At 31.8% G+C, this 27,918-nt stretch overlaps 1 protein-coding gene across 6 annotated transcripts in view; it reads left to right on the plus strand.

Moving 5' to 3' along the window:
• Positions 1-27,918, plus strand: part of LOC107446990 (zinc finger E-box-binding homeobox protein zag-1) — a 499,470-nt gene that overhangs the window by 283,506 nt on the left and 188,046 nt on the right. For 2 of the 6 annotated variants that reach the window (XM_043039304.2, XM_043039301.2), the window contains exon 1: positions 13,427-18,030. The exons of the other annotated variants lie outside the window; for them this stretch is intronic. Coding sequence is in view for 1 of the 2 variants with exons in the window: in XM_043039301.2 (XP_042895235.1) it covers positions 18,015-18,030 (16 nt within the window). In the remaining variant the exon portion in view is untranslated. Of the gene's footprint in view, positions 1-13,426; positions 18,031-27,918 lie in introns of those variants that run through there. 6 annotated transcript variants of the gene reach the window in all.

Genomic DNA, 27,918 nt, shown 5'->3' on the forward strand with positions numbered 1-27,918 from the left:
TACTCGTATTGTGTTTTGGATGTAGCGTGGCAACTATGCGTGGAGATGGCAACTAAGTTTCTCCCGTTTCTTAAAAATTATAGCATTCCACGTGTCATTAAATGTTTTGACATCTTTTAGATCATTGGAACGAAGGTGTTCGGCTCTTCTTGGCCGTTTTGTTTTCGAGTTAATTTTCGTTAATTATTAGTTCATTCAAATAGAATGTAAAGTTGGGAGAAATTAGCATTTTCGGCACCCTTTCTCGGTTTGATTTTAATCACGATGATGCTAAAGCTGCTCGTGGCATTTGTGCTGTGTAAGGAGAGCTAAAAGTACCACTCGTGATCAGTTTATCAATCTTAAAAAAAGAAATGTTGAACTCTAAATGCACCTCGTTCTGCCCGTTTAGTTGAGTTAAGTGAAGAGTATTAAAGCGACCTTTTGCTCGAATAAAAATAAAATACTTCTAATTTTTTTCTCACTAATATTCCCTTTAAACTATTGAAAAATTCAAAAACTTAGTTGCCAATTCTATACAATATTAAGATTTTGTTTTATAGCGTACGTTTAAAGATGCGTGGGTGTGAATGCCTTTTTCCTCTGAAATCCTCCTCTTTTGTTGTGACAGTAATAAAAATGCGATGGATCACGACCTCGAAATATGTTTCGACTCGTGTCATCTTCCGCATCCCTCCTCTTCTGGGATGCTGAAAGGGAAAATGTTTCTTGATAGAAGCAGACAACACTTAAGATGATCCCTTTAACACATACACGCGCTTTCCTCCATCATAACAGCTTTTAACTCCATCTTCCAGCATCAGTGATGGAGGGATGCGGAGGATGGAATTTCTGAACCCATTCTTCTATCGACTTAATCAACTGATACGGGATGCGGATGAGCACAGGTGTGTGATGGGAAAGATTATCTCTTGGATGTGATGCTCCTTTTTAGATGATAAGTGGCAAGCAAACATAAAGACTTTCTTCTACTTTTCTGCAAGAATTGCCTTCTTTTTTTTGTTATTTAAAGAAGGAAAAAGAGTTAAACCCCCTGGGAAAAAATTATCAAAGATTGATGCTTGAAGAAAATCGAAGTCAGGTTGGTACAGTATTTTCTCCGATTAAAAGTAAGTTCGTGAAGTGTTAACTCAACTCAAGAAAAGGCTCAGGAAGAAAGTAGTTGAAGTAACAAATCGAGGCTTTGTGCTTGAAAAAAGAAGGTGCAAATATGTAAAAATAAATAACCCTCGATGAAATAGTTAACTCTCTTTTCTCCGATAGTAAGTTTGAATTTAATTTCGGTGGGAAAATAAGACCTAAAAATAGGTGAGATGAATAGTATAGCAAAATATTTCTGACGAAAATTATATTTAAGATCTATAAATAAAAAAAAATCACGATACTTTAAATAATTTGACTCCTTATGTCCAACATAAGAAAACTTTGCCAATCATTATTTTCTATGTTTGAAAAATTCGAGGTAAATCACGAGAAGACAATGGTCTATGCAAAAGTCTTAAGATCTACGGAAAAATCATGATACTTAAAATAATATAGACTCCTTATGCCCAACATAAGAAAATTTTGCTAATCATTATTTTTAATGTTTGGCTAGTTCGAAGTAAATCACTAGAAGACAACTATCTACGCAAAAGTCTAAAGTCTAGGGGAAAATCATGATATTTTAAATAAAATAGACTCTTTATGCCCGACATAAATTGTTTGCTGATGATTCATCTTTGACTGAGAGTATGTTCAATACACAGAAAAAGAAAAAAAGATGTCCGAAGCATTTTTGCTGATATTTGAAATTTACGGACAAAGCATGATTCTTAAAATGAAACTGATGAGCAGGAGTTGATAAAAACATGATTCGAAAGATTTTTTCCCAATTTTCTCCAATCAAGAAGTTTTTAAGAAGTCCAGTCCAAATCGAGAAGTTTTGAGTAATTCACGGGGTGAAAAAAGAAAGGTACAAGGAAATTAAGTATACAAAACATTTTTTCAGAGAATTGTATTTAAATTTCATATAAGTAGCGTGATTCTAGAAATTAAATTCATGAACACAAGTTGAAAAAGCATGACTCTAAAGATTAGATTGACATTCAATATTAAATAATTTTGCTAATGATTTTCTCCAAAGTGATGTGAATCTCAAATCTGTGAATCACGAAAAGGAATTAAAGGAGGAAACGGACACATAAAAATAGTTGCTTAAATGCATAGTCTGTGGAGTTTTATATGAGTCACAGAAAATGCTTGACTTCTAGCACTGTATGAGATAAACTTTGCAAATAATGACAAATTTTAAAATTATTAATGAATGATTTTGGCCAACTTTAAACTAAACAGTTAGCCAAATTCTAAAACTAATATTCGTCATAAACTAAATAATGTCATTAACAATAAATAACTAATTTTAAATCTTTTGTTTCATAGAAAAACATTTTTAAAACTATATTTATACTAAACTAAGGGAATCTTTTCTTTTAATTACACTCGTTGTATAAATTGTTTTGTTTTAACATGAGCTATTTGAGTGATTTAAATTTTAATAGAAGTGTTTATATTTTGTGACTCTTTTGACTTTCTTTTTAAGAGAGAGTATGTGATATTTTAAAAGAAAATTTTCTTTTAAAGACGTACTATAAAAAGAGGAGAAAAAATGTCATTAATAACTGTAATTAGTGTTTTTTGCTCAACTGAAAAAAATAAACTGGATTAGGAGTCGTTTTTAAGTATAGGCATTACCCGTATATTTTTTAAAAAAGCACTTTTTTTTTAATGTTTAGATTGTTTGTGACGCTGTTAATAGCGTTTTTTGTTATTATTTTTTCTTCATTCTATTAAACAATTACGCGTAATTAAATACTGTACGTTTCTTTTAACGAAGCATAAAGTTTTATTTTAATTATTTGGAAGAATGATGTACTGAAGTACTTTTGCGAGTTTTGACAAAAAGAGTAAGTCTAAAGGATTAGAATAATTTCCAAGTCGTTTAGTAAAAAGAAGAAAATAACACATTATGTACACTTTCTTTTTTTATGCTTGGCGACAACCATTTTTTTTTCTTTTAATTTTTTATGTCGAGTATTTAAGCGTTACTTTTCTTATTCCTTATTATTTAGACATTCATATATGGATATTCAAATGTCACGAAATTTTCTTCGTTTTTGACGAAATCGTTTCTTGGTATATGCTCCGAGCAAAAATTTCATCCAAGTGAAGAAATAACTATCTTTATTTCAAATTTCGTCTGAGTAAAATAAATCTTTTGCCATTCTACTTTTTTCAAAGAAAAAATACTGGAACCTCGTAGGGTCAAATGTTTTTACCTTATCTAATAATCACTTCATCGTGGACAGCAGGTAGGTGGATCAATGTCGTCCCAAAAAACAAAACAAAAACAGAACTCAGAGATGAATGTCCAAAACGGGTCCTTCCTGATACAAGGCTAACTCCTTCTGCCACGAGTCCGGCCGGTCGGTATATTTCGTCACTTTATTTGTGATCGTCTTGTCTTCATTCTAGTTTCGTCACAAATCCCTATGATTTCGTGACGAAATGATTCTCAAAATTAACGAAATACAGCTCGTGGATTGCTGAATCCTCAAAAGTGAGAGTTTTATTTCTGAGTGTGTGTATATATATATATGTTACCATGATCGACCAAAATCAAGAGAATGTCGACTTTCACCAGTGAATGTCAACAATCACATAGTCGCTTTGGTGAATAACCGAAATATTTGTTATATCCGATTTGATATTATTATATATATTCGATATTTTAATATCTGCAGAGGATAGATTAGAAGAAACATCAGTGTTCGGAATACCGGTTAAATGCATACCGGGCAGTGGCACTTGACCTAAAAAAAAAACAGTGATGTAGGGCATACCGGGCAAGTGTATACGTCTTGAGCATGAAGATTTGATATAGACCAGGGGATATAAAAGCTTTAGAACAAGGTTTATATTGCTTCGAATTTCGATGATGGTTGTCTGCCCTTTTACCTGTCACTTTTTTTTTTACGTATAATTATTTACTATTAGTGTGGAACTTGGATTAAAAATTACCGTTACGATGAGAATTTTCCATTTTGTTTTTACGACCTGTTTTTTTCAGTGTTGATATGGTTTATATACACATTTTATTTTCTCATCTAAGAATTGGAAGAAAAATTTTTTTCTTTAATGTTTAAAAAGAAAATCAAAAATATTTAAATATGATAATGCCAAAACAAATTAAAGCTAAAGGCTGATGACAAAATAGAAAGTGGATATTTTTCCATTAAAATAATAAATTGAATTTTAATAAGTTTTAATGTTATAGTAACATCAAAAATTCGAATCAACGCTTTTCAATTTTTTTTATTTGTTTTTAATTGATCAAAAAAAGACGAATCTGAAACATATTTATTAGTTCTTGAAGGCTCTTTCGAATTAATTACAGAATATACTTTGATATAAATATTGTAGAAAGCATTGTGTTAAGCATTCTTTTTCAGAAATATTATATTCTATTAAGCGTTAACCGTTTGTAGAAAACGATTGTATTAAGCATTTCTTTTTTCAAAAATATTTTCTTCCATTAAACATAATTGATTAAAGAAAAATATTGTGTTAAGCTTTTTTTTCTTCTTTTTTTTCCGAAGTATTCTATTCGATTAAGCATTAACCGTTTGAAGAATACAATTGTGTTAAGTTTTCTATTCAGAAACATTATATTCTATTAAATATAACCAGTTGTATAAAACGACTATGTAAGTCATTCCTTTTCAGAAATATTATATTCTATTTAACATAACCAGTTTAAACTCTATTTGACTGACTCTTATCTCTTTATGTATTTTCACGCATGAAGCACTGTGGGTATGTGCGGGGTTGACGGTGCAACTGAAGAATAAGATGAGTTTTAAAGAATATAAGAAGAATATTGGATGGAACGTAGTGAATAGGTGCAGACCTAGATTCGAAACTCCCCACCTCTCACATAAAACACACCTCAGAGGGAGTACCTGGGGAGAATAGTTGATTGCACCTGCTCTTATTGGGACTTTTTTTTTCCCTTTGTATTTTTCATCCGCCTCAATTTCTCCAGTTTCTTTCCCCGGTTTCCTTTTCCGGTTTTGTCGGGTTTATCGATGGCGTGGAAAGACATCGATTTTTTTTGTTTGTTCTTTTCGTCATTTTTTATTCGATAGCTGCAGTTGAATTCAACACTTTCGGAGATAGTTCTCTTTATATATGTTTATTTATTCTATTTCCACTCATTTCATTCTGTCTCTGATTTTAAGTTTATCCAACCAAATAACTTTTTTTTGTTGCAAAATTTTTTATTTATTTATTTATTTATGATTTATCTATTATAGACATCTATTTCCAATAAAAGATAAATAGATTTTGTAAAACCATATGAATTTTTACTATAAAAATATTTACTATAAAACAGTAGCTAGTCACAAATGAATTGAAAAAAATTTATATATTAAAATATTGAATTAAAATTTTAGTTTAGATGTATTGAGCAGTTAGATCACTTCAGTTTTTAAAAGTCATGTCTTGTAGATTTCAAAGTTTTTTTTCTTTAAATTCGAAGTAATTTTTTAGTTAGGATTTTGTTCTGCTCTCTTCGTTACTTCGGCCATAAATGAAGTGAGAATAAATAACTAAAATGTTTCATAAACTATAGAAACTTCGAAAATGGTGTATATAACCCCACTCTAAAAGCTCTTTCCTTCGCCTTTATTATTAATGCAGCAAAAATCTAGCATCGGACAAAATGTTCGAGAATTTAATTTAAAAAAATTTCAGGATATTGATCAGATTTCCTTTGAAATCAATATGTTAATTACGGTGTCATTGACGACGTAATTCTAAAATATTAGCAGAAGTTATATTTAATATTGTTTTATTACTAAAGACAAAAAATATTAAATCGTTAAAATAAGGTTTCATTTATAGATTCTAAGTGTTTTTATATTAGGTAATTTGCTGCTGACATCTAAAAAATGGCATTTGCTTTTGATGATTAAAGCTACACACTTCTTAAAGTTTTTTTTTTTTCTTACTAGCTAAATCAAAATTACTGTTTTTTATATTAGACATATAAATGATTTCTTATGCTTATATATAATAGAATTTTTTTTTCTTTACAGGTAAGCTGAAATCTTTGATGCGTATTTGGAATGACATTTTCAGTATCATGTTTCCGAACTTCTATTTGGTGAGCTTATAAACAGCATAACTTAATCACTTTTGAAAGTTATCCAATTATTTTAGCTTACCTAAATAAAAATAAAAGTAACTTTGTTTTATTTAGCATTTATTTAAATAGCGTTATTTTAATCAATAGGGAGATTTCGCAAGTTTACGTTAGTTTCCGTACGCTCCCGTAGGTAAGATTTCAAGTCATTGTGCATGTACGCACCTCCTGTGCTCATGCGTTATTTCTGGTGAAATGCGCATGTGCCAGTGAAAAAATATGAAATTGAAAGAGATTTTGCAAAAATCCATACGTTAAAGATGCTAACGTAGTGGAATATCATTTCAACGTTGACCACAAGATCAAAGCAATCATTTACAATGAACGTAGACTAAAGCTTTGGTGTACGATTCAAGAAGCATTCTACGTAAAACTGCGGTTCTGTGAGTGGAAAAAATTTGGTAGATTTTGATAAATTTAGGGATAAAGAAGACAGCTTATTTTTATTATTATTAATATTTAAAGAAATAGCATTGAACTTGATTATTTGACTTTTTTTTTTAACTAAATTGTGTAGTTAAAATATAAATATAATTTATAACTTTAAAAATAGTGAAAATATATCTAGTTTCGTATGGAACTAGTTAGGCAACCATAATGTTAAGCAAAAACCAATAAAATTAATATTTTTTTAATTGAATGAACCAATTGTTGTAATATCACACTATTCAATTTTAAATTTCATCAATATATTTCTTAAAATTAGCATTCCATGTCATGTTTTTAGTTCGAATGTAGGCTTAAACAGAAAACAGCATTTAACATCTATAAACAGTGTACTTGTAGCTTTGTCTTTTTAGCGTTTAATCACGCCTACATAACGTAAAGATTCATAGCAATTAAAATAAATCCGAGCATGCGCAGTTGCTTTAATCTTACGTATGGGAGCGTACGGAAGATAACATAAAAGGGCGAATTCTTCCTAATGTTTTACCCTTATGCGTAGAATTTTTGATTTTATTTCAAAAAACAAGAAGTGTTTATAAAAATTTATATTACTAGTGTACGTTGCTTAACTGTTAGCATGTTCCAAAAGAACACTTCTGAAACTTAGTTTCATCGAACTTGTACGTAGGACTGTGCAAGAAAATTCCAAGACTCCTAATTTTTTTAAAATTTAGGATTCGGTTAAAGTTCTTTTATAAAATGTTTAGGAATTATTTGTTATCTAACTTAAATGTTCCTTCATACCTATTGCTTGACATGTTAGATTCATGCATCCCCACCTAAATTTGTATGATGGGGCGGGAATAACTCCCAGCAACAGAATAATTCCTCAATCTGTTGGAGAAAATGTTTCCAATAATATGGCAGGTATGGGCAACAGAAACTATGTATGAGCTATACATACCATCATCATCGATTAAGGTTTACGGGGAGGCTTATTGCTTGCTGAGGATAAATTCTTTTCTTCTCCTGCAGTAGGTGAGAGAGAGTAAAGTAAGATGATCTTTGAGGGGGCCCATCCATCAGGGGCCTGTCAAAGGGGCCCCGTGGAATGCACGTGCGTCCGATGACTGATGACTAAGGTCAAACTCACCTCTGAACCTCAGCCCAAGACATGCAGAGGGTGGAGAGAGTAAAGCGATACATAGAGAGGTATTTAATCGCCATCTTGGGTGGATATCCATATAAAAGTATGGTTCGTCAACCAAAAAGAGCCACTCCGGTTCAGTTACCTTTGAGATGGAAAAGTTATTAAGTCCCAAAGAATTTTTTTTTTTTTTGTCTTGCCTGTCGCCTGCAGTTGTGGGGGTGTAATGGAAGAAGAAAGCACTGTCATCGAGGCGAAATTAGTATTTATTTTTTTTCCCCTTTATCCATATCATACTGACGGATGAGGTTCAGGGAGTCATCTTGTTCAGCTTTCTTATGTCATTGAAATAGCTTTTGTTTTAAAAAAGATAAGCTTTTGGCTCTTTTTTTTTTACGCCAAGAGGAAAAACATAATTATTGTCTTATTAGATAATGTTTTATATACGTGTAAGATAAAAAGTATGCTTTTTTTTTCGAAGAAAAAATGCTGTGATGCTAATGCAATGTGTTATTCATAGAAAACACATTGCATATGTTCATAGAAAGCACATTGCATAAGTTCATAGAAAGCACATTGCATAAATAAGTATAAGAAGTACATAGCATAGTAAATGAGTACAGATAGTGAATACTATACGTCAGTGTTTCCCAAACTTATGACTTTCGTGTACCCTTTCTAAATTTCTGCAAAAAATAGCCATAGAAAAATACGTAATCGTAAATTTTCATGGCTAGCTTTGTTTTTGAATAAAATTTTTGAAATTTTCGTTTATTGCAAGATATTTCTCATAAGAACGCCTACCCCTGCTAAACTGTTCCCGTACCCCTGGGGGGTACGCGTACCACACTTATGGGAAACGCTAGTATACGTAATGCGTTATATATAGCACGTAGCATCGTAAATAAGCTTTTGATCTTTTTTTCTACGCCAAGAAGAAAAACACAAGTATGGTTTTACAAGATTATGTTTTATATGGATGCATGTAAAATAAAACTATGCTTCATTTTATAACAGTCGTTGAGCAGTCGACCCAAATTTTGAATTTACGATTACTAATGTTCAACTTCTCAGCCTTATAATTTTGAACACAATCCAGAAGACAAGGGAACGCCTTGAAAACCACGAAAACCTCCCACGATTAGCCTGACGGTAAGAGGGCTCTAAGCCATGATCCTTCTACCACTGAGGATATTTTACATTACAGCATTGTGGTCCATGCGAGACGGGTGTGGATTTCGTATCGATTAGACAACACTGCGATTCGAACCCGAGTCACCTTCTTGGGAGGCGAGCGCTCTATCCCCTGAGCCACCACGACTTACTGTGCTTTATATGGAGAAAAAATGTAATAATACAAATTAAATTAGTGTTTATAGTACATGGCATAGTAAATGAGCTTCTGGGGCGTCGTTTTAGGCCAAAGAGGAAAAATACAATTATGGCCTTACAAGATGATGTTTTGTATGCTTATAAAATTAAACTACGCTTTATTTGTAATAAAAAAGTGTAATAGTAAGTTTCTCCTTAAATTGAGCTCTATTTTTCATGCGTCAAACTTGCAGATTTCATTTTTTGCAAATCAAATATTTAAAACCCAACTGTTAACATAAAAGAAAGTATGTGCACTGTAAAAAAAAATTTAAAAAAAAAGCTCAAATTTCATGAAACTTTCTTCGTTTTCTGTCGAAACCGTATCCTGGTATAGTTCGTCAACAACTGTCATTTCTTTAAGGGAACGTGTTTCAACATTCTAGTTTCGTCAAATTAGGAATTACTTCCGTAAATATGATGCGGAGTGATTGCGTTAAGGATCCCAGTTGAGAAAATAATTTCGTCATTTAATTGAGACTTCGCATTTTGTCACAAAATACACGATTTCGTGACAAAATGATTCTCATAATTAACGGGAGATGGATAGCTCAATTATTCCGTCAATCAGTCGTCAAAAGTGAGAGTTTAATTTCTGAGAGTGTGCAATTGCACGATGCAACGATATCCTATTACATGCAACACAAACGTTGAAAAAGTCGGATTTTTAAAGGAAAAGTATCCTGGTGGAGTATTGAAATGATGGCTAATCACTCAAGTATTCAGTATTCCGAGAATTTTTCACCCTATGTGAAGTTTTTATTCCAATGTTCCAGCAATAATTGACACACTCAATAACATCTCTCACCTAGAAAATAAACGGGAAGTAATATCGAGTTAAGGAGTAACGCTTTAATTTTGTAGCATCTTTCTGCACTCATTTCATAATTTTTAAAATAGCATCTATAAATATTTTAGGCATGAATATCGACAGTAATGATCACGTATGTGAAACAGACGCGCCTATTAGTAAGAAACATACAAATTCAACACATTCGGTGTAATTTCTGAAATTAATCGGAATATGAATATGAAACTATTACGTATATTAGTAGAAAAAGGCGAATCAACCAAATTTAAAAACAGTTTCTGATATCAATCTGAAAAAAAATATGAAACAGATACGCATATTAGTTAAACACACGTGGCGAATTTACAAATTCATTCGGGACAAATGCTTGCGTTCTTAGGAAAATATTTTTTATTCAGCTAATAAAAACATGGAATTAGTTAAATTACGTCACAATAGTGTTAGGTTGTTGAGCGATGTTGATTCTTTTTAATAAATTGAATATTTTAAGTTTTTGTTGTTCTAATACTTTGTTATTTTCATTTGATTTTCGTATCAGATTAAAATTACTCTTTTCTGAAATTACTATTTCTATTAAGAATGTAGCAATTTGATTGAGCATGTCATTAAGCGTTTTTCTTTTTTTCTTCTTTAGAATATTAAATTTTTTTTTAAATTATTTTTTTTGAAGCTTTATTGTTCTGTTAAAACATATTTCTCAAAAAAGCAAAATTTTCTCATATTTTTTTCTTTGAATAATCATTGTTTACCGGAATAAAATATTAATCTATCATTCTCAAAAAATCCATTACACTAAATTTGGTGGAAATCTTTTGAAAGTTATGTCCTTTAATATAAGGAGGATATGGCATATTTACATTTATTCTATATCTGAAATCACTAGATTTTCTTTTGACTCAAACCCTACGTTGGAAATGGACAGGAGATGACTAAGGGAGAAAGAGTACTCCTCCCCAGCATCAAGGGATGGAGGAAGAAGATGAAAAGAAGGATGCTGAAGAGAAGGTCCGGTCATCCCAACAAAGAAAAAGAAGGGAGGGGTGTGTTCCTGAGAACGAAGTGCCAATCCATCACAGCCTGTCATGCCAAGCTCTGAGCTGGAAGTTATTGCTAGGTTACCGTATCCAGCTTCGGTCCGCGCGGCTGGAAACAGCGGTTAGTGCCGGGGCGCACTGAATGCGCTACATTAGCCCCTGCACACTCGCCACGGTGGTTTGATTCACTTCCCAGATTTATCCCCCCACCGGTCCTGGGAAAAGGAAAAAAGGGGGATATATATTTCTTCTGTCTACGTCCGCTAAAACCATCAACTGCTATATTTTTGGATTATTTATTCTCTCGATTCATCCGCCCTACTCGCCAGATTTGGCTCCATGTCCCATTAGGCGAATTCGTTTCCCTTCTTTTTTTTTTTTTTCTTTGGGAGATGCGTCTTCGTTTTTGCCATTTACCTCTTCCATTCTTTTTGGATTCGAATTTGAATTTAATGGCTTTTTCCGATGTGCGCCTGTCTTTCGGGTTTAAGAAAAGGACTATTAATATTATCCACCTATGAATAAGGAAGATCGCTTTGTGGGTGATATCAATTGTGGCGGTAAATGAAAGGTGAACATTGACTCATAAAGAGGTCGCGCTCGTTGAAAGATTTATCATTTTCATATGTATTAGATTCTTCATGTATTGTTGGGAATATATAGAAAGAAAAAAAACGCATTCATCTCATTTTAAATTGAATGCCGTGTTTTGATGCTCATTTAAAAGTTTTTCTTTTGATTGGCTGAAATATTACATTTGCTGAAATATTACGTTTTTACATTAAATGTCAATATTAATCATTACTACGCTATTAGAATTTTAGGTACGTGCTGAACCTTAATAAATTTGCTTTCAATATGGTTCAGGATTGAAACATATTATCGTACTACTTAAATTTAAATTTGGTTTAAGACATGTAGAATGATGTGAAACTAAGTATATATATGTTTTTTTTTCTTTCTAAATCAGGTGGTGCTGAAATTTACGGAGGGAAAAAAAAACACTCAATTATTTTTTTCTCAAGCGGTATTTAAATTCACTGAGGAAAAAAAATCACTATTTTTTATTTATCAATTGGTAACGAAATACACTGAAATATATAATTAAAAAAAAAAAATCGTTTTATCAGGTGGTAACCAAATTTCCAGGAAAAAAAAATTTACAGATTTATTTGAAGTTTACTGAATTTAGAAAAAAAGGGAAAAAAAAAAACATTATCTGCCAGTGCCGAAATTTTTTGTGTAGGAACGAGCCTTTTTTATTTTCATCATATTATTTTTTTCATCGTTTTTTTTATCAGTTAATGAGTCTCTTAGTACTAATAAGTAAACTAAAAAACTTATTATTTAACTATTATTTACTACTGTCAATAATATGCATTAAAGAGTTGCGTAGAATCAGAGTTATATTCTTGGGGGAGGCGGCTTGAAATCCACTCGGTCATAATTTTTACCCCGCTTGTCTAGAAACAAGTGGTAGTCGGTGCTGCAATATTGACCTTATTGCTGACGTTTTACGTTTGGTTTGGAAATTATGAGTCCTTAATCTTTATGAACCCCTTGGCCAACAAATAGCTGTTACTGGAATATTTTTTTTTTAAATGCATTAAAAGTCCTCCATTACGTAATATTTTTTAGTCAACCGTAAAGGTCAAGGAGGTAATATGACAAACTACATTTTCTGACTTACTAGCATATTGACTCAAATAAACTTTTATAACTGACTGTTATTTTCTGGTCAAAGAGCTTTCTATGACACAATATGCTAAGGCCTGTTATATTAGAACAATTACTCGGAAATGACCAACTAGCACATATTTCTTCAAACTAACTTCTATTACAGTCCGTGTTTAGAACAACGTTTAGCATAAAGTCTTGAACTGCTGTTTTGACAATTGGAATACATTTTCATTATCATCATAATTGGCAAGGCGCTAACAGATAGCCAGGGCCAGATGTGCTTTGCAGACAGATAGCCAGTCTTCAACCAAGACCTTCCGTTGAAGATTGTCCACTTTATTGACCAAGACTGCCAGCTTATTTTTACCCCAGTCTCTAAAATCTAATTCCACAGAATCGAGCCATCATTGTTTTTATCTTCATCTTTTTTAACTAGTAAAAGACTCAAAAATTTTCTTTACTGAATATTTTTTCATTCATTCTGGCAATATGACCATCCCGAGCCGCGATGGCTCAGGGGTAGAGTGTTCGCCTTCCAATGAAGTTAACCGGGTTCGAATCCTGGCGATGGCTGGGATACGAATTCCGCATCCGGCTTGCACAGACCGCTGTGCTGACGTGAAATATCCTCAGTGGTAGACGAATCATAGGTTAGAGTCCCCTTGCCGTCAGGCAAACCGTGGGAGGTTCTCATGATCTTCCTCACCATGTAAAGCAAAAGCGGGTTGGTTCCATCAAAGAGTCCTCCACGAAGGCAAATTTCTCCCATTACTTGATCCAGGAATTCCCTTGTCTTCTGGATTAGGTTCTAAATTACAAGGCTACGGAGTTGAACATTAATAGTCATAAACCCTAAATTGGGTCGGCTGTTCAACGACAGTTATAAAATAGAATATGACCATCCCAGTTCATCCTTTTACCTTTTAATACTTTTGATTATAACAGGTTCTCTAAAAATTCTGTTAAATCCTGTGTTAAAACATCTTTGCCAAGAGGCCATTTTCTTTCACATCGCACCGCCTAGAATGCATTTTAATCTTATAAAAGCTAATAATTAAAATTTCCAATGAAACTTCATTCTAAATTTCACACGGTTTTTGTTAGTTACGTGATTAGCTACCTTCTAAAAAGGGGGGGAAATGTTTCTAAAATCCTTATTTCCCAGATGATTCTTCTTTATTCGAGAGAAAAACTGGATTGTCCGCACAACGGAGAGAGAGACTAATAATAAACGTGACATAGCCTGGAGTGACAGACGATCGAGTCCTGGTCACCCCCTGTCCTCTTTTGTCACGTTCTTTTCCTCTCTCGGATGTAATAACTGCCAGTGAAGAATGCACCCCTTAGTCCCCGCGGCCACAAAGGGTTAATCTCTCGATAAAGGCATTTGATTGGCTGGGGGAGGGTGATGACTAAAAGGTCGATTATTTCTTCTTTGCTCATCACCTAACAACACACATCTTCTTTGTTTTTGCTTCCTGGGTGCATTATTGGCAAAGAATTCCTAAAAATGTTTATTTATTTGATGAAGATGGCAACACATTCATTATTCTACCATACAATGGAGAAACTGTTATCTATTTCGAAATAATGTTATTGTAGTGTAATGAAAGTGTGAAACAAAATGTACTAATTTGTAATTGGTTGAGATGTAAAATAATATATTGCAAATTAATATTGTAGAATGGGTAAAAACAACATTCAATAATTTGTATTGATCAATATGTAAGAAAAAAATTTATTTGCATTGGTAAAAGTGTTAAACAAAATGTTCTAATTTGTGCTTAGTTGAAGCGCAAAACAAAATGTACTATTTTGTATTGGTTGAAGTGTGAACACGATTTTGCAAAAAAAGATTGTGCATAAAAATACGAATTTTAAAAATATATGTGGTTTAAGTGTTGAAAATATTTGCAAACTTTTATGGTCTAAAATAAAAAGTAAAACAAATATAGAAAATTTCCAATTTGAAATATGAATTTAAATTCCTTTGACCAATGGAAGAATTTTTTGAGGAATTCTCGTCAAGTTATGGATTGCTCAGCTTTCAGTTATTTACAAAAGCAAGGTAGTCGAATTTAGGAGTTTCAACTTATTAATGTCTAGAAAAACCGGAAACTGTTAAGCTCAAAATTCCAAGACTTTGTTTCAAAATTACAATTTAAAAGTAGTTTAATATTATCATTTGGATCATCATTTTTATAATGCTTGTATTTTTTGCATTGAAACTACTTAATTTATCAGGACACCTCATAAAGTTGTTCTTTTACACTTAGTATAAATGTTTTTTTTTCTCTAGCTTTATCAAGAAATAAAAAGCATTAAATTGAGTCACTGTATTAGAAGTTTCCTATGGAAAGTTTGGTAAAGCTTGTAAAACGGAATGAAATTCCTTTATGTAAAATAAAATGTGCACATTTCAAGAGGTTAAGGTATAAAAAAAGAAGAAAAAAAACTTTCACAGTTACATTGATTAAACTGTAAAAGTTGATTATGAAGGTTAAAGGGCTAAATTATGAAATTTACATCGAAAAATTTATGTATCGTTATTATTGGATTGCCCAGGGCTGATTTTTAGCAGTTTTCTCTCTATTTTAGCGCAAACGGGGATTTATTCACTCAAATACTTAAAAAGAACAAATTTATTCTTATGTGTATTTCATTGATGAGTAAATAATTAACCAGGGTGCAATAAGTTGTTTCATTGAATAAAACTTTTCCTTCACTATTAGAAAGAGCGTGCTAAGCCATCAGGTCGTTAAAATTTCCGTCAATCTTGAAAGGTTGCTAATTTGAATCTTATTATTTGTACTACTTAAACTCAACGACTCGACATTATGGTTCAGATATATGGCTCAATTTAATACCTTATTAAAAGTACACCAAAATTTCACCGTATTATGTTTTCGAACTACCGATATTGTTGTATGACTTTTAACCGAGTTTTCTAAGAATGTAAGAGAGAAGAAATGAAGTTTGGAAAATGGACATAAAAGCGTTCAAAATAGTTGTAGAATAGAATGTTTAAGCTCTAGTAAGAAACAGAATGTTCTAAATTATATTGTGTAAAATGTCGAACAGTATTTTCAAACGTATATTGGTTAAAGTATAGAAATAACTTAGCAAATGTGTTTCAAAACAATTTAAATTCTTTTACCATCTAATTGACCCAGGAAAAGTTCAGCGATTTTCCTTATTCGTGGAGTGCGAACAGGGATTAGTTCCCCTCAAAAAGTCCCCAATGGAAACAAATTTATCCCTGTATATATTTCATCGAAAACTATTTAATTTATCAGCAGGGTGCTTCATAAAAACGTTCTTTTACATTGAGTCGAAACATTCTTTACACGAAATCAACCGACTTCATCCAGAGATAAAAAGGAACAAATTGTGTCAGTGTATGAGGATTTCCCCCAGGGGGGGGGGGATGGTGGAACTCGGAAAGCGGAAATAAAAACCTTCTAAAAGAATAAAAAGAGGTCCTATAGACAGATAACATGAAGTGTTGCTATTGAATTGAATTGTCCTTCCATTGATTGATTGATTGTTTTATGCGGAGTCGTCTGCCGAAAGCAATAAGATTACCTTCAATTCTTGTGACAACCCTAAATATAAATGTTACATTCCAACATCCCTGCATACCTTCCATCCTCTTGGCCATTCCCTTTTGTTCTGATGTGAATCGAGGAAGGCAAGGACAAAGCGATTGTAATTAACTAAATTGATCTGCGGTTTATCGATGATACGTTATGAAATAATCGATATTGGTATTTTGTTGTAAGGAAGCTCTTTCGAAATATATGGTTAGTTAGGCATGGCTCTTATTATAATTCAGCTGAACCTTTTTAGATTAAATAGTTCGTTAAATTTTTTATTAGATCTCTCATATAATCTAAATTCTTAATTGTTTTTGTATTTATTTCTTTATAGTTTCTTGATTTTAATCAAATAATTTTATAACCGTCGTTGAACAGCCGACATAATTTTTTGGGATTACGATGTTCAACTCAGTAGCCTTGTCATTTTGAACCCAATCCAAAAGACAAGGTAACTCCTGGATCAAGTGCTGGGAGAAATTTGCATTCGTGGAAGATTTTTTGATGGAACAAACCCGCATTTGCATTACGTGGAAAGGAAAACCGCAGAACCTCCCACGGTTAGCCTAACGGTAAGGGGACTCTAACCCATGATCCGTCAACCACTGAGGATATTTTAAGTCAGCACTGTGGTTGGTGCGAGCCGGATGCAGAATTCGTATCGATCAGCCATCGCTGGGATTCGCACCCGGCTCATCTCATTGGAAGGCGAATGCTCTATTCTATCCCCAGAACCACCACGGCTCTAATTAAATCATTAAATAAATATCGTTTGTTTAAATTGTCATCTTTGGTCAAATAATTAATGCGCAACATTTTCATTAATTTTGTGCCCGAGATTGCCATTGTTATTCAAATTAATTAATGCTGCTCAACTTTAATGTCGAGAACTTGACTTTCACGCGAAAAAATTTCCAATTTAGAATAAAAGTTTAAATCGGGGAAAGAAAAAATTGGAAATAAAAATTTCTACTAAGAGTTTCAAAGGTGAAGAATTTCAAGCACAGAATAAAAACACTCACACACAAAAAAAAAAGAAACAAAAAAAAACAAAAACAAAAAAAAAACTTGAAGAATATTCTAAATATTTTTTTAAATGCGTTAAAACTTACATTATGTTTCAAACAAAGTTACAGTTCTTATTTGAATTTAATCCTAAAGTTAGATGACTACAGTAAGATTCAAATTTAAAGCAAAAATCAGGGAAGGTGTTGTTGCAACTTACTTACATAAGGATAGGATGATTTGCTTATTTTTGCTGATAAAGGGGAGGGGGAGTCCAAACATGCTTATGTATTATTTGACCGGTTCCCGTGAGGATTTTAAATTTTAATAACTTTGAAACATAATGAATATTTTTATCAATATTTTGAAGTGAATGGTGAATGACAAAACAAACATTTTAGTGGAAATAATCGAAGTTGTCAAAAGTGGAATGATTGTTTACTTTTATGGTTTTCTTACTATTTCCTCTTTCGATAATCACATCCTGATTATCACCTGTGATTGCAAAGTTGTTCACAGTTTGCAGACTTCCGGCGGTCATCTTTTGACCATCATAATCAGGTGGTCATTCTGGTTCTGCGGCTTCTCTTGATCTCATCAAATAAGATATCTTTATCAATTCTCCTTCAGTTTAACTGTCATTATCAACTCTCCTTCAGTTTGACTATTATTTGGTTAGGAAAAGACGTTGTTAAAAAATACGGACTTATTCTAATACTTTCCTTTAAATAAGTAAATGTTACCCAAAATAGGTAAGTTTTTATTTTTAAATTCCGTTTTAAAATTTAATATTTTTTTAAATGTATAATTAAATTAATATTAATTATAAAAAAAACAACCATTAAATGAATTATCCTAAGAAACTAAAGTGGGAAGATATTTTTTTTTTTTAATTCCCAATGCCCACCTATGTTAATAGTTCTTCAATACAAGCATTTTAGAGGGCAGATTTGTTAGCCACTCTTTCAGGGGCACACTATTAGGTGGGCCAACATTGCCCCCACACTAAGGGCAGATAGCACAGAGAATGAACGAATATCCATGCCTTCCCAGGGATTTGAACCCAGAACCTTTCCAGTGGGAAGCTATACTTGATGATTTGAACTTCATTTGCTACTTCACTGGGAATAAAATTTAGGAATCTTGTTTCATTTGTATGAATGCCGATTTCCTTGTGAACGACACGAAATCCTCTCCACCTCTCCATAGCGGATGGAATGCATTTTACCTGATTTGTCTCTTTTGGCCACTGCGGGTTTTCTAGCTTTTTTTTTTTACCTTTATTTATTTTTTCCTTTTCTGTTTCTTTCTCGGCTATCGTGGTTTTTCTAATTTCGTGGTTTTTCTAATTAATACGTCTGGTGAGTTTTAAGAATAGGTGCTTATTTACACAGTTAATTACGGACCACCCCACCCCGTGTGTGGTACTTAAAGAAGATTCCATTTATGTATATTTGAATACCACGCCAATTTAAGTAAAAGATCCGATTTATGCACTGAACATACAATCTCTCAAATGATGCATATCTATATATATTTCCATGGATAAAAATATATATTTCGATTTAAATACATTTTACCAAAGCGTGAAAATTTATAACTTTATGTCTTATTATATTCCTCACCAACAGACCCTTCTTTCGGTCTTTTTTTTATTTTTTAAAGGCCGACATCCAATTTCCCCTCGGTTTATTCGAAGCCATACCTTGAGGTTATATAAGAGAGAAGTTGGTACATAAAACATACAGCTATTCACTTCAAAAAAGGGGAAAAAATGAGTAGGTTATTCCCTTTCTACTATTTCTAAAGGTAGTAAATTTTCCCTCTCCAGTTTTCCTTACATTTATGCTACGTTTTACTGATATTTCCACGTTTTGGGTACTACCGGATTATGTGCAGTTTTTACTATTCTGGTAGCTTCTTGATATTTGTTTATCTACTATACAAATGATAACCTGTGATGTTTACGAGAATGATATTGGTATCTGTATATTGCCAAAGAAATTAACCATTGTTAACTAATTTGGTAGACTTGTTATTAATATATCAACTTTATCTGTTTACGTAGTTGTCCGTATGATAATGGTCTCGAAATCTCATTGATATAACTGTCTTTAAAATACCTGACTAATTCGAAATGTTTTGATTGTTTTATTGGATGGTCATGTAACGTATTTCTTTTATTTATATAATTACCTGTATATAGTGATCTAGATAACTTTTAAAAAATTTTGATTATCTATCTATCAAAACAGTTAACTTTTGAATTATTTTGATCGATTTGTTCATATATAATGTGTCGACTTAATTTATTTGCATGCAATGATCTCGAGTCCTCATTGGTATTTAACTATCATTAATACACATTACAAGTTATAAATAATTTTAATTGATTTGATCCCATATAATATATTTATTTCATTTATTTACTTGTAATGATCTCGAGATCTCATTCATATCTAACTTTCATCAATACATTTTACTAATCTTGATTGATTTCATCCCATATCTTGATTGATTTGATCTCGAGACCTCATTCATACTATCATTGATACGCATCCAACTATCACTAATACACATTACTAATTTTAAATAATTTTAATTGATTGGATCCCATATAATATATCTATTTCATTCATTTACAAGCAATGATCTTGAATCCTTATTGATATCTAACTATCTCTAATACGCATTACTATTTTTAAAAAAATTTAATTGATTTGATCTTATGTAATATATCTATTTCATTTATTTACGTGCAATAATCTCGAGATCTCATTGAAATCTAACTATCACGAATTTTAATTTTTTTATACGAATAATCTACTTAATTTATTTCTGAAGTTATCATTATTTAAATGTTTTGTAATTTTATTCATAATTAACTTTCACCAATAGACTTTTATAATTTAAAATGGTTTTGTTCATTTGTTTGTTATAATTCATTTATTATCCGTTATATCTTGTATTCAAGGATATCTATAATGTTTATGAATATTATGGGGCATAAATGAATATTGTAATGAATATAATAATGCATGCTACTGGTATCAAATTATTGCCAATAAACTTAACAATTTTTTAATAATCATTTAAAAAATATTGAAGGAAAAATTAATTAAAAGTAACTTGTTTTGAGTTAAGCGAATGAAACGTTAAAACAACTTTTTTTGATCAGCTCATGTGACTAGGGTTCAAACTCAGGGTTTCAAAGTCAGATGAATCTTGACCTTCTTTAAGAGGGAAAAAAACCTCTTTTTTAAATAATAATAATCTCTTTTTTAAATGATATTTTTTTTAAAAATAATTATAATATCAATATAATTTTATAAAGTAGATTTGCGGGGAAATGATTTGAGTCTGTTTTGTTGGAGATAAACTCCAAACACCTTTCTTTCGTGTTAAGTAATATTTAGCTCCATACCTTACACCAGTTTACTTCAATATATTCCATATTCGCACGAATGCCTTATTCGAACTACCTTCTGGATTTTTTTCCTCGCCATTCTGTTTTTCTATACGTAACCCACCTTATTCCCTACGTGTACCAAGAGGAGAAAATATCTATGCATACATGTCTGACCATGTAAGGAAAATGTGCGTGCATTTGTGCGTGCACCAATAAATGAACGCGGGATTCTCGCTCGTTAAAAGGTAGCCCGAAGGTGTTGGATTTCTCGCCATTTACATGTCGCACCAGTATTTGGCTTTTTATTTGGCTCTTACACGGATGAGCATTTACTTCTAGCGATGCTGCTTCAGGGATCTAAAAGGTTTTCCTGTTATACACCCCCTCCCCCTTTATCCTTTTTCCTGCTTTTTGGAATTTATTTATATTTTTGATATCTCTCTCTATCTTCTTGGGCGATCCAAATTCGTTTATTTTTGAAAAGTGTAAATTTATATGTTTATTTTAAATTCTTATCGGTAAGCTGTTTTTGACACCTCTGGCTCAATAATTTTTTTTTAAAGATATAACTTGCATTAAGAAGAATTAAATAAATACGTGATTATTATCTGTTTCATGAAATGTAATACACTTTGTTTAAATTGTATCGTTACTTAGGGGGAAAAAATTATGTGTCTGATGAAAAATTATCGATGTTTGTATGTAATTTAATATCATTACATTTTATGAAATTAATGAAAAATAATTCATAGAGTGAGCGTCTAATTTTCAAGAAGTGTAATCAAATCAAATTAAAATTTTTAACTTTAGGATTAGTAAATATAATTGAGAAAGAAGTCATTTATAAAGTGTGCGTTCAAATTATAATAAAAATTAACAATTGAAAAAGAAAAAGAAAGATTTTTATGTTGTTATTATTATTTGTTTTATTAATTATTTCTAAGCTTCCTTTTTATTGTAAATAAATAAATAGAGTTTTAGCAGTATTTAAGAGAGAAGACAAGAGTGATAAAGATAAACTTAAGTTGATCTGAAAAATTTTAACTTATACAATTTTAGATTTTTTAAGCAAATGAAACTAAACCAAAAAAATAAGAGCATTTTTTTTATAATTTTGTTTATTAGTAAATATTAATTTTTGTAAAAATTTATTTTGAGTTTTTTTAAGAATTTTTAAATTATTTAATTCAATTTTTAGCATCATATTATTTAGTACATATTATAGTTAGTTGTGTACTTCTAGTTGAGTAATTTATTTAGTTGTGCACTTTTGGAACAGGGTATATATATTTGGACAATTTTGTTTACTGTTTCGTTTACTTTTCGTTATTTGTGATTCTAGGTTTAACTGAAGCACTAAATTTAAATTAATATTACCGTTCTTCCATGCGATACTTTCCAAATCTGTACTCTATAATACTTATTCAAAACTACTTTGTATATTTTATTAAAGTACTGAAAATTTTATCAAATTTCTTTTGTTAATATTACTCAAAATTTCGACTATCTAATTTTTTCCTCTCGAAATAAGGTCATGATAAGGTCAGAATAATAATAATTGCGGAAAAATTACTGCTGTAATGATGAATTATTGATTAGTTTTCTATTTAATTGAACTGTGGGAAATTCTTGTATTGTTAGTTTTTAATAAATATTCGTGCTAAATGGTGTGTGTGTGGTAATGTAATTAAAATGGTATTAATTTTTTCTTAGTTTTTTTGCTTATCAATTTTTTTTGGAATTTTCTTTAAATAATTTAATTTGTAAAAAAGGAAGACAATCGTTTTGTTTCCCCTTTTCCCAAACTAAGTGCCTGGAACTGAAAATGCATCAATTTCTTTATAATTGTCGCGGAATCATAAAAGGATAAATTTTCCAGAAATACTCAGGAAAAAATCCCCTTTTTTTTCGCTCTCTTTGTTCAAAATAAGGTCGAATATTATTTATTCTTTGATTGCGCTAATTGAAATGCGTTTGATGCTAGCTTTTTAGCAAAAATTGAGATCTATTAATTTGTTCGAAGAAGAGAAAATCACAAAAGAATTTTTCCCGAAGTTGGGAAAAAATGGTCGCCATAATTACTTTTCCTTCATTTTGGGTCGAGCACTTCCATGTATCACTTTCTTTTGTGAGGGAAACTTTATATGCGGAGGGATATTTTTTTTCCCCTTCCGCATTATTTCTAAGAAAACTACGAGATATGCCTAATGGCGCTTTTCTATTTATAATGATTTCATTATGAGTTTTGCCCCGAATTTATTTGCCCCGCAAAGGCGACGGCAGAAAATTTCAAGCGATATGAATAATAATAATGGAGTTATAAAAAAAAATAAATCGCCTCTTTTTAATTTTGATAGATGAGAGCAATACTTACACGAAAACAATACAAGAAAATCGACGAGTTGTTCATCCGCACCCCTCCCCTACGAGAGAAAAAAGGGAATGGATATGGTTTTGTTTCCACAATTCCCCTCTCTTGTTCTTTTTCCCTCTTTTTTTCCTTATACTTTTCTATATATGTATTTCTAGAAGTTCTGAATCTGATTTTGAACCGGTTATCATTAATTTAAACCCTCACGTGATGACTTTGTAATCACGTGGGGCGGGGGACGGAAAAAGTTTTTGGGTGAAAGCCAATTAGAACGCTCAATTTTTACTAGGGGGAATAGCAAAGGGTCTATAACGGTGTGGGGGAGTTTGAATATCAAAAATAATCTTTTTTTAAAGTCCTTTTTCCATATTTCATTTTTCGTTTTGGTCTTGCGTTGTCATTCGTCTTATTGTTATGAGGGGGGGGGGTGAAGAAAAAGGAATAAAATTAGATTTTTTTTTCTTATTCTTAGTTTGTTAGGGCTTTGTTTCATTACCGTTAGGCTATGTATTTTGCTCCTTTTCTGTTCTCTCCCCCCCTACCAATCTGTCTTCTCCTGATTTTGTGTTCCAACCGCCCTCTAACTCCCGTTTCACCGAGTCTTTTCGTTTTTCCTTTTGTTTGATGTATTTGGAAGAAGAAATTGGCAACAGCCCCCACAGTCCGACTCCTTTAGAAACAATACAATCCTCCTGTATTCAAAACACGACATTTTGGAAAAGGAAAAAAATAATGAAAAAAATAAAATAAAAAAAAGAATAACATGCACATGTAAAAAAGAGAGAAATATATATGTAAAGGAGCTAAAAAAAAATCCTTAAAGGGGGAAAAAAAAAACCGCAATGAGAAAGAAGTAATGACAAAAATTGGAAAGAAAGGAGGGAAAAAATTATCCCTCTGTATTGTTGTGGGGGAGGGGGCAGCCTATGGATTGAGAGGCAGAAGAAAAAGATGAAAAATCTTAGCGTATTCCAGATTAGCATTTTCGCTGCTTTCTTTTATTTTTCCTATCCCTCCCCCACCCCTGAAGCTTCTTAACGATCTTTAATGAATCTTGCTTCATTTCCAACTTTACCCCTTGGGGAAGTAAAAATGTGTCATTATTAAAATGACCGCGGGCATTTTTTACTCATTCATTTGTATTCACTTTTATTTTTTCCCCCTTCACCCCTCTCATCCCTATTTCTCTTTGCCTTACCGTTTTCCCTTTTCTTTTTTTCTTCCTTCTGGAATTTAATGTTTCTTTCTTTTTCATTCTTCTTCAAATTCAACTTCTCCCTCCTACCCCACTCTTACCGTCCGGAAGGACTGCTCTCAGTAAAAACCTCTCAATTTTTTCTCTTTTTCTCTCCCCCTCATTCAAGTACTATTATTGTATTTATACCTTTTCTTATTATGATTATTTTTTATTATTTTTCTTTTGATTGTTTTTTTTTCTCCTTCTCTTTTTTTTTTCTCTCTCTTTGCGGCTTAAATTGAGAACCGTGACAAAATTCTTCAAGAGAAGACCGAATTTAGTCAATTTCCATGAAATAAATTTAAGTAATATCCCTCTTCTTTTTTTTAATTAATTGTTTGAGTTTTAAATGTCTTAATATTGTATGATTCACGGTCATTTTAGCTCAGTTTTTGAACTTCGTATTTACCTTCCATTGAAAAGTTAAACCTTTTTTTTGTTCTTTTAATTATGCTAACGATGTAGAATAGATTGTAAATTAGGATTAAACATTTCAGGCAATTTTGAAATAAGGGTAGAAATATAAATTGCATTTAATTAAAATCCCACATCATAAGTAAATGCCTTATTTCTAACATAAAAACCAGTTGAAAAATTACGGTTAAATGAAATAGATAATTCTTCTTTTCAACTATTACTTGAATTTTAAAAAAGTCTTAAAAAAGTTATTATGTATATTAGTCGCAACAAATAGAACCTTTACATCACCCGAAACTTCTTGAAAAAAACTGGTTAAAATATTCACCATACATTAATTTTTTATATTTTACTCATAATCCAATTTCTGACAAAAACCCTCAATAGTTTTATAATATGATTCATATAATTGACTGAACTTTTAAAAATTTGATTAATTATAAAACTTAGCTCGTGCTTTTTTTTTATTTATTATATTATTTTTTAAATCAATACTATTTAGGAAAGAAATTAATAATACATCAGACGTTTTACTTAAAATTGAAACATTTAAAATCATCAGGTAAATATATCTACATAATTAGTTTTTATATTTTGCCTAAAAAATAAGTTCACATCTGATCATTGTTGTTCTATGTCCATAGTTAACTTAGTTAAAGTTGTACATCGTTAAAAAAATAAATAAAATGTGAAATATGAGCTCTAACTTGTGTTCTGATTCCAGACTATAAAGTTTTGTAATACAAAAGTGTGACAAGGGAGTAAGGGAAGGGGTGCAGTATGACCCTTTCTGAGAAAACGGAGGAAAGTGGTCAAATTTTTTTTATTTTATATTAAATTTTAATAACGGTCTTTAAGCAACCGACCCAAATTTAAGTTTACGACTATCAATGTTTAGCTCTGTAGCCTTGTAATACCCAATCCCAATCCAAAAGACAAAAGAATTTCTCGATCAAGTATTCGAAGAAATTTGCCTTCGTAGAGGACTTTTTTTTTATTTTATGGAACTGACTCACATTTGCGTTTCATGGAGAAGAAAAACACGAAAACTCCCACGATCTAATGGCAAGAGGACCCATGACCCTTCTACCCTTGAGCATATTTTACGTCAGCAGTGTGATCGGTGCGAGCCGGGTGCAGAATTCGTATCAACCAGCCATGACTGGGATACGAATCTAGGATACCATATTGGAAGGCAAGCGCTCTATCACCTGAACTACCACGGCTCTTTGGCGAAACTATTGGAGGAAGAAAAAGCGACATCATTTATGGTTGGCCCCTGTGTTGGAAAAGTACGCATAGTACGCAATGTTACGCATAGTCATTTTTCTCTGATCGCGGCATTTTTCGCCAAAAGTTTAGTCATTAATGTTTTAAACCAAACAGCAATTGCTCAGTCGTCCACCCATTAACTACAATTATTTGTACGATCAATATTTAAAAGGACCTAAAGTTTTATTTATACACCACTTTCACTCGAAAAAGACAGAAATCATCTTACGTTTATGACTTGACAGAAAAAAATCCCTAAAGGGAAAAAAAGTTTGTAATACAAAATAATAAATAAGGAATAACATAAAAACGCCAACGTAGTAAAATGGAAGGAAAAAAAAATTAAATATAGCTCGATATGTGAATAAAAGAGCAAAATTTAAGATTACAGAACGAGCGAAAAAAAAGAAATTTTTTTTCCTTCTATTTTCGTTCTAGACTGGCGTAGATAATTACCGTGACACCACAGGTAGCTGGAAAAAAGGAATATTTTTACATTTCTAACTTCTTTATATTAATGCGTAATACGGTCCGTTAGAGATGCAAAATAATGAAATAGGGATTCTTTCCCCCTCCTAAAAATACTTTTTTTTCCAGCGTGGGGAGGAAGGGGTATAAAAAATGAAAACGAACGAAATGTTTTAAACGTATTTTTTCCTTCTTTCCTTTTGAAAGAAAGGATAATAAAGAATCGGCAAGAAAAACTGGATATAAAATGTGAGATTTCTTGAATTAAAGAAACATTTTTTTTTTCCTTCTGAAGTTGAAGAGGGTTTTATTCCCTTACGTTTGTTTTTTGTTTTGACTAATATTTTGAAAACAAAATTTGCAATAAAGTTTTGGCACAAGTTAGTTAGTATTTTTAATTGAAATAATTTTTTTTACTGTTACTAATTAACTTATTCTTTTTACACATGTCTCGATAACTTATGCTTGAAATTTTATTTTACGAACAGTTCGAGCTACATTTTGACGTCTGTGTGTTAATGTTTTTTGTGTAATGTATTGCATCGTGTATATTGTATATTGTAGGTACACTCTTAACATTTAACAAAACTAAGTGCTGCTATAAGAGTGACATTTTATTACAAACCTTATATTTAACATTAATTGAAGTTCAGCAGTGACACGGATCGTAAAGTCACAGTTCCAAGTTGAACCGGTCAGTAAACGGGTGGGTGATCATTTTGATCAGCCTGCATAGGAACCGAGGGTCGAGCGGTATCGGCCCTCGTTAAACTGTTCTACGGTAAAGTGCTAGACTTCGCTATCAAAGCAGGGGAGCCATCCTCTCTGCAGAGGATCGAAATTGCGATGGCACGTCTTCGGATCATCCTCAGGGATGCTTTCCAGACCTTCGCCAATAGCCCATTGTGCAGCTGTAGTGTGACGTAAATAAAGTATCTACCTACATTAGTTGAAACTAACCGATTTAAACTAATAATAACAATTTATATTATAGTTTAAATTCCTTAAAGAGAAATAAAGCATTTCCGCAACAACGTTGTGATCCCGAGGGGCCATGGAGGTTAAGGTTCTACATTTTCTTGACCAAAGCCATGATTGTGGCAATGTGGTCAGCACTGCATGCAGGTCATTTTAACTTCCCCGACAAGCTGGTCCGCATGAATCCATTTGAAGTTGGATGGATTTCAAGCCGTCACTAAGAATCGAACCCCAAACCTTCACATTATTACAGCTCTGTATTAATTCCTTTAAATGATTAAAAGAGGTAGTGTTTTGGGAAGGTAACGATTTTTTTTCCTGAATAGATGTTTTTGTTTTCTATTAAGTTTTTACTTTCTTTTCTCCATTACCAGATCATACTTTCTAATAAAAATTAATTATTAAATAATTAATTTTAAATGCCAATAATTTTCAAATGTCTAGAGGGTATTTATCGGTTAAAGGAACAATGGGTTGGCGATAACTTT

Source organism: Parasteatoda tepidariorum, chromosome 3 (genome assembly GCF_043381705.1).
Source record: "Parasteatoda tepidariorum isolate YZ-2023 chromosome 3, CAS_Ptep_4.0, whole genome shotgun sequence".
NCBI classification, from domain to species: domain Eukaryota; kingdom Metazoa; phylum Arthropoda; class Arachnida; order Araneae; family Theridiidae; genus Parasteatoda; species Parasteatoda tepidariorum.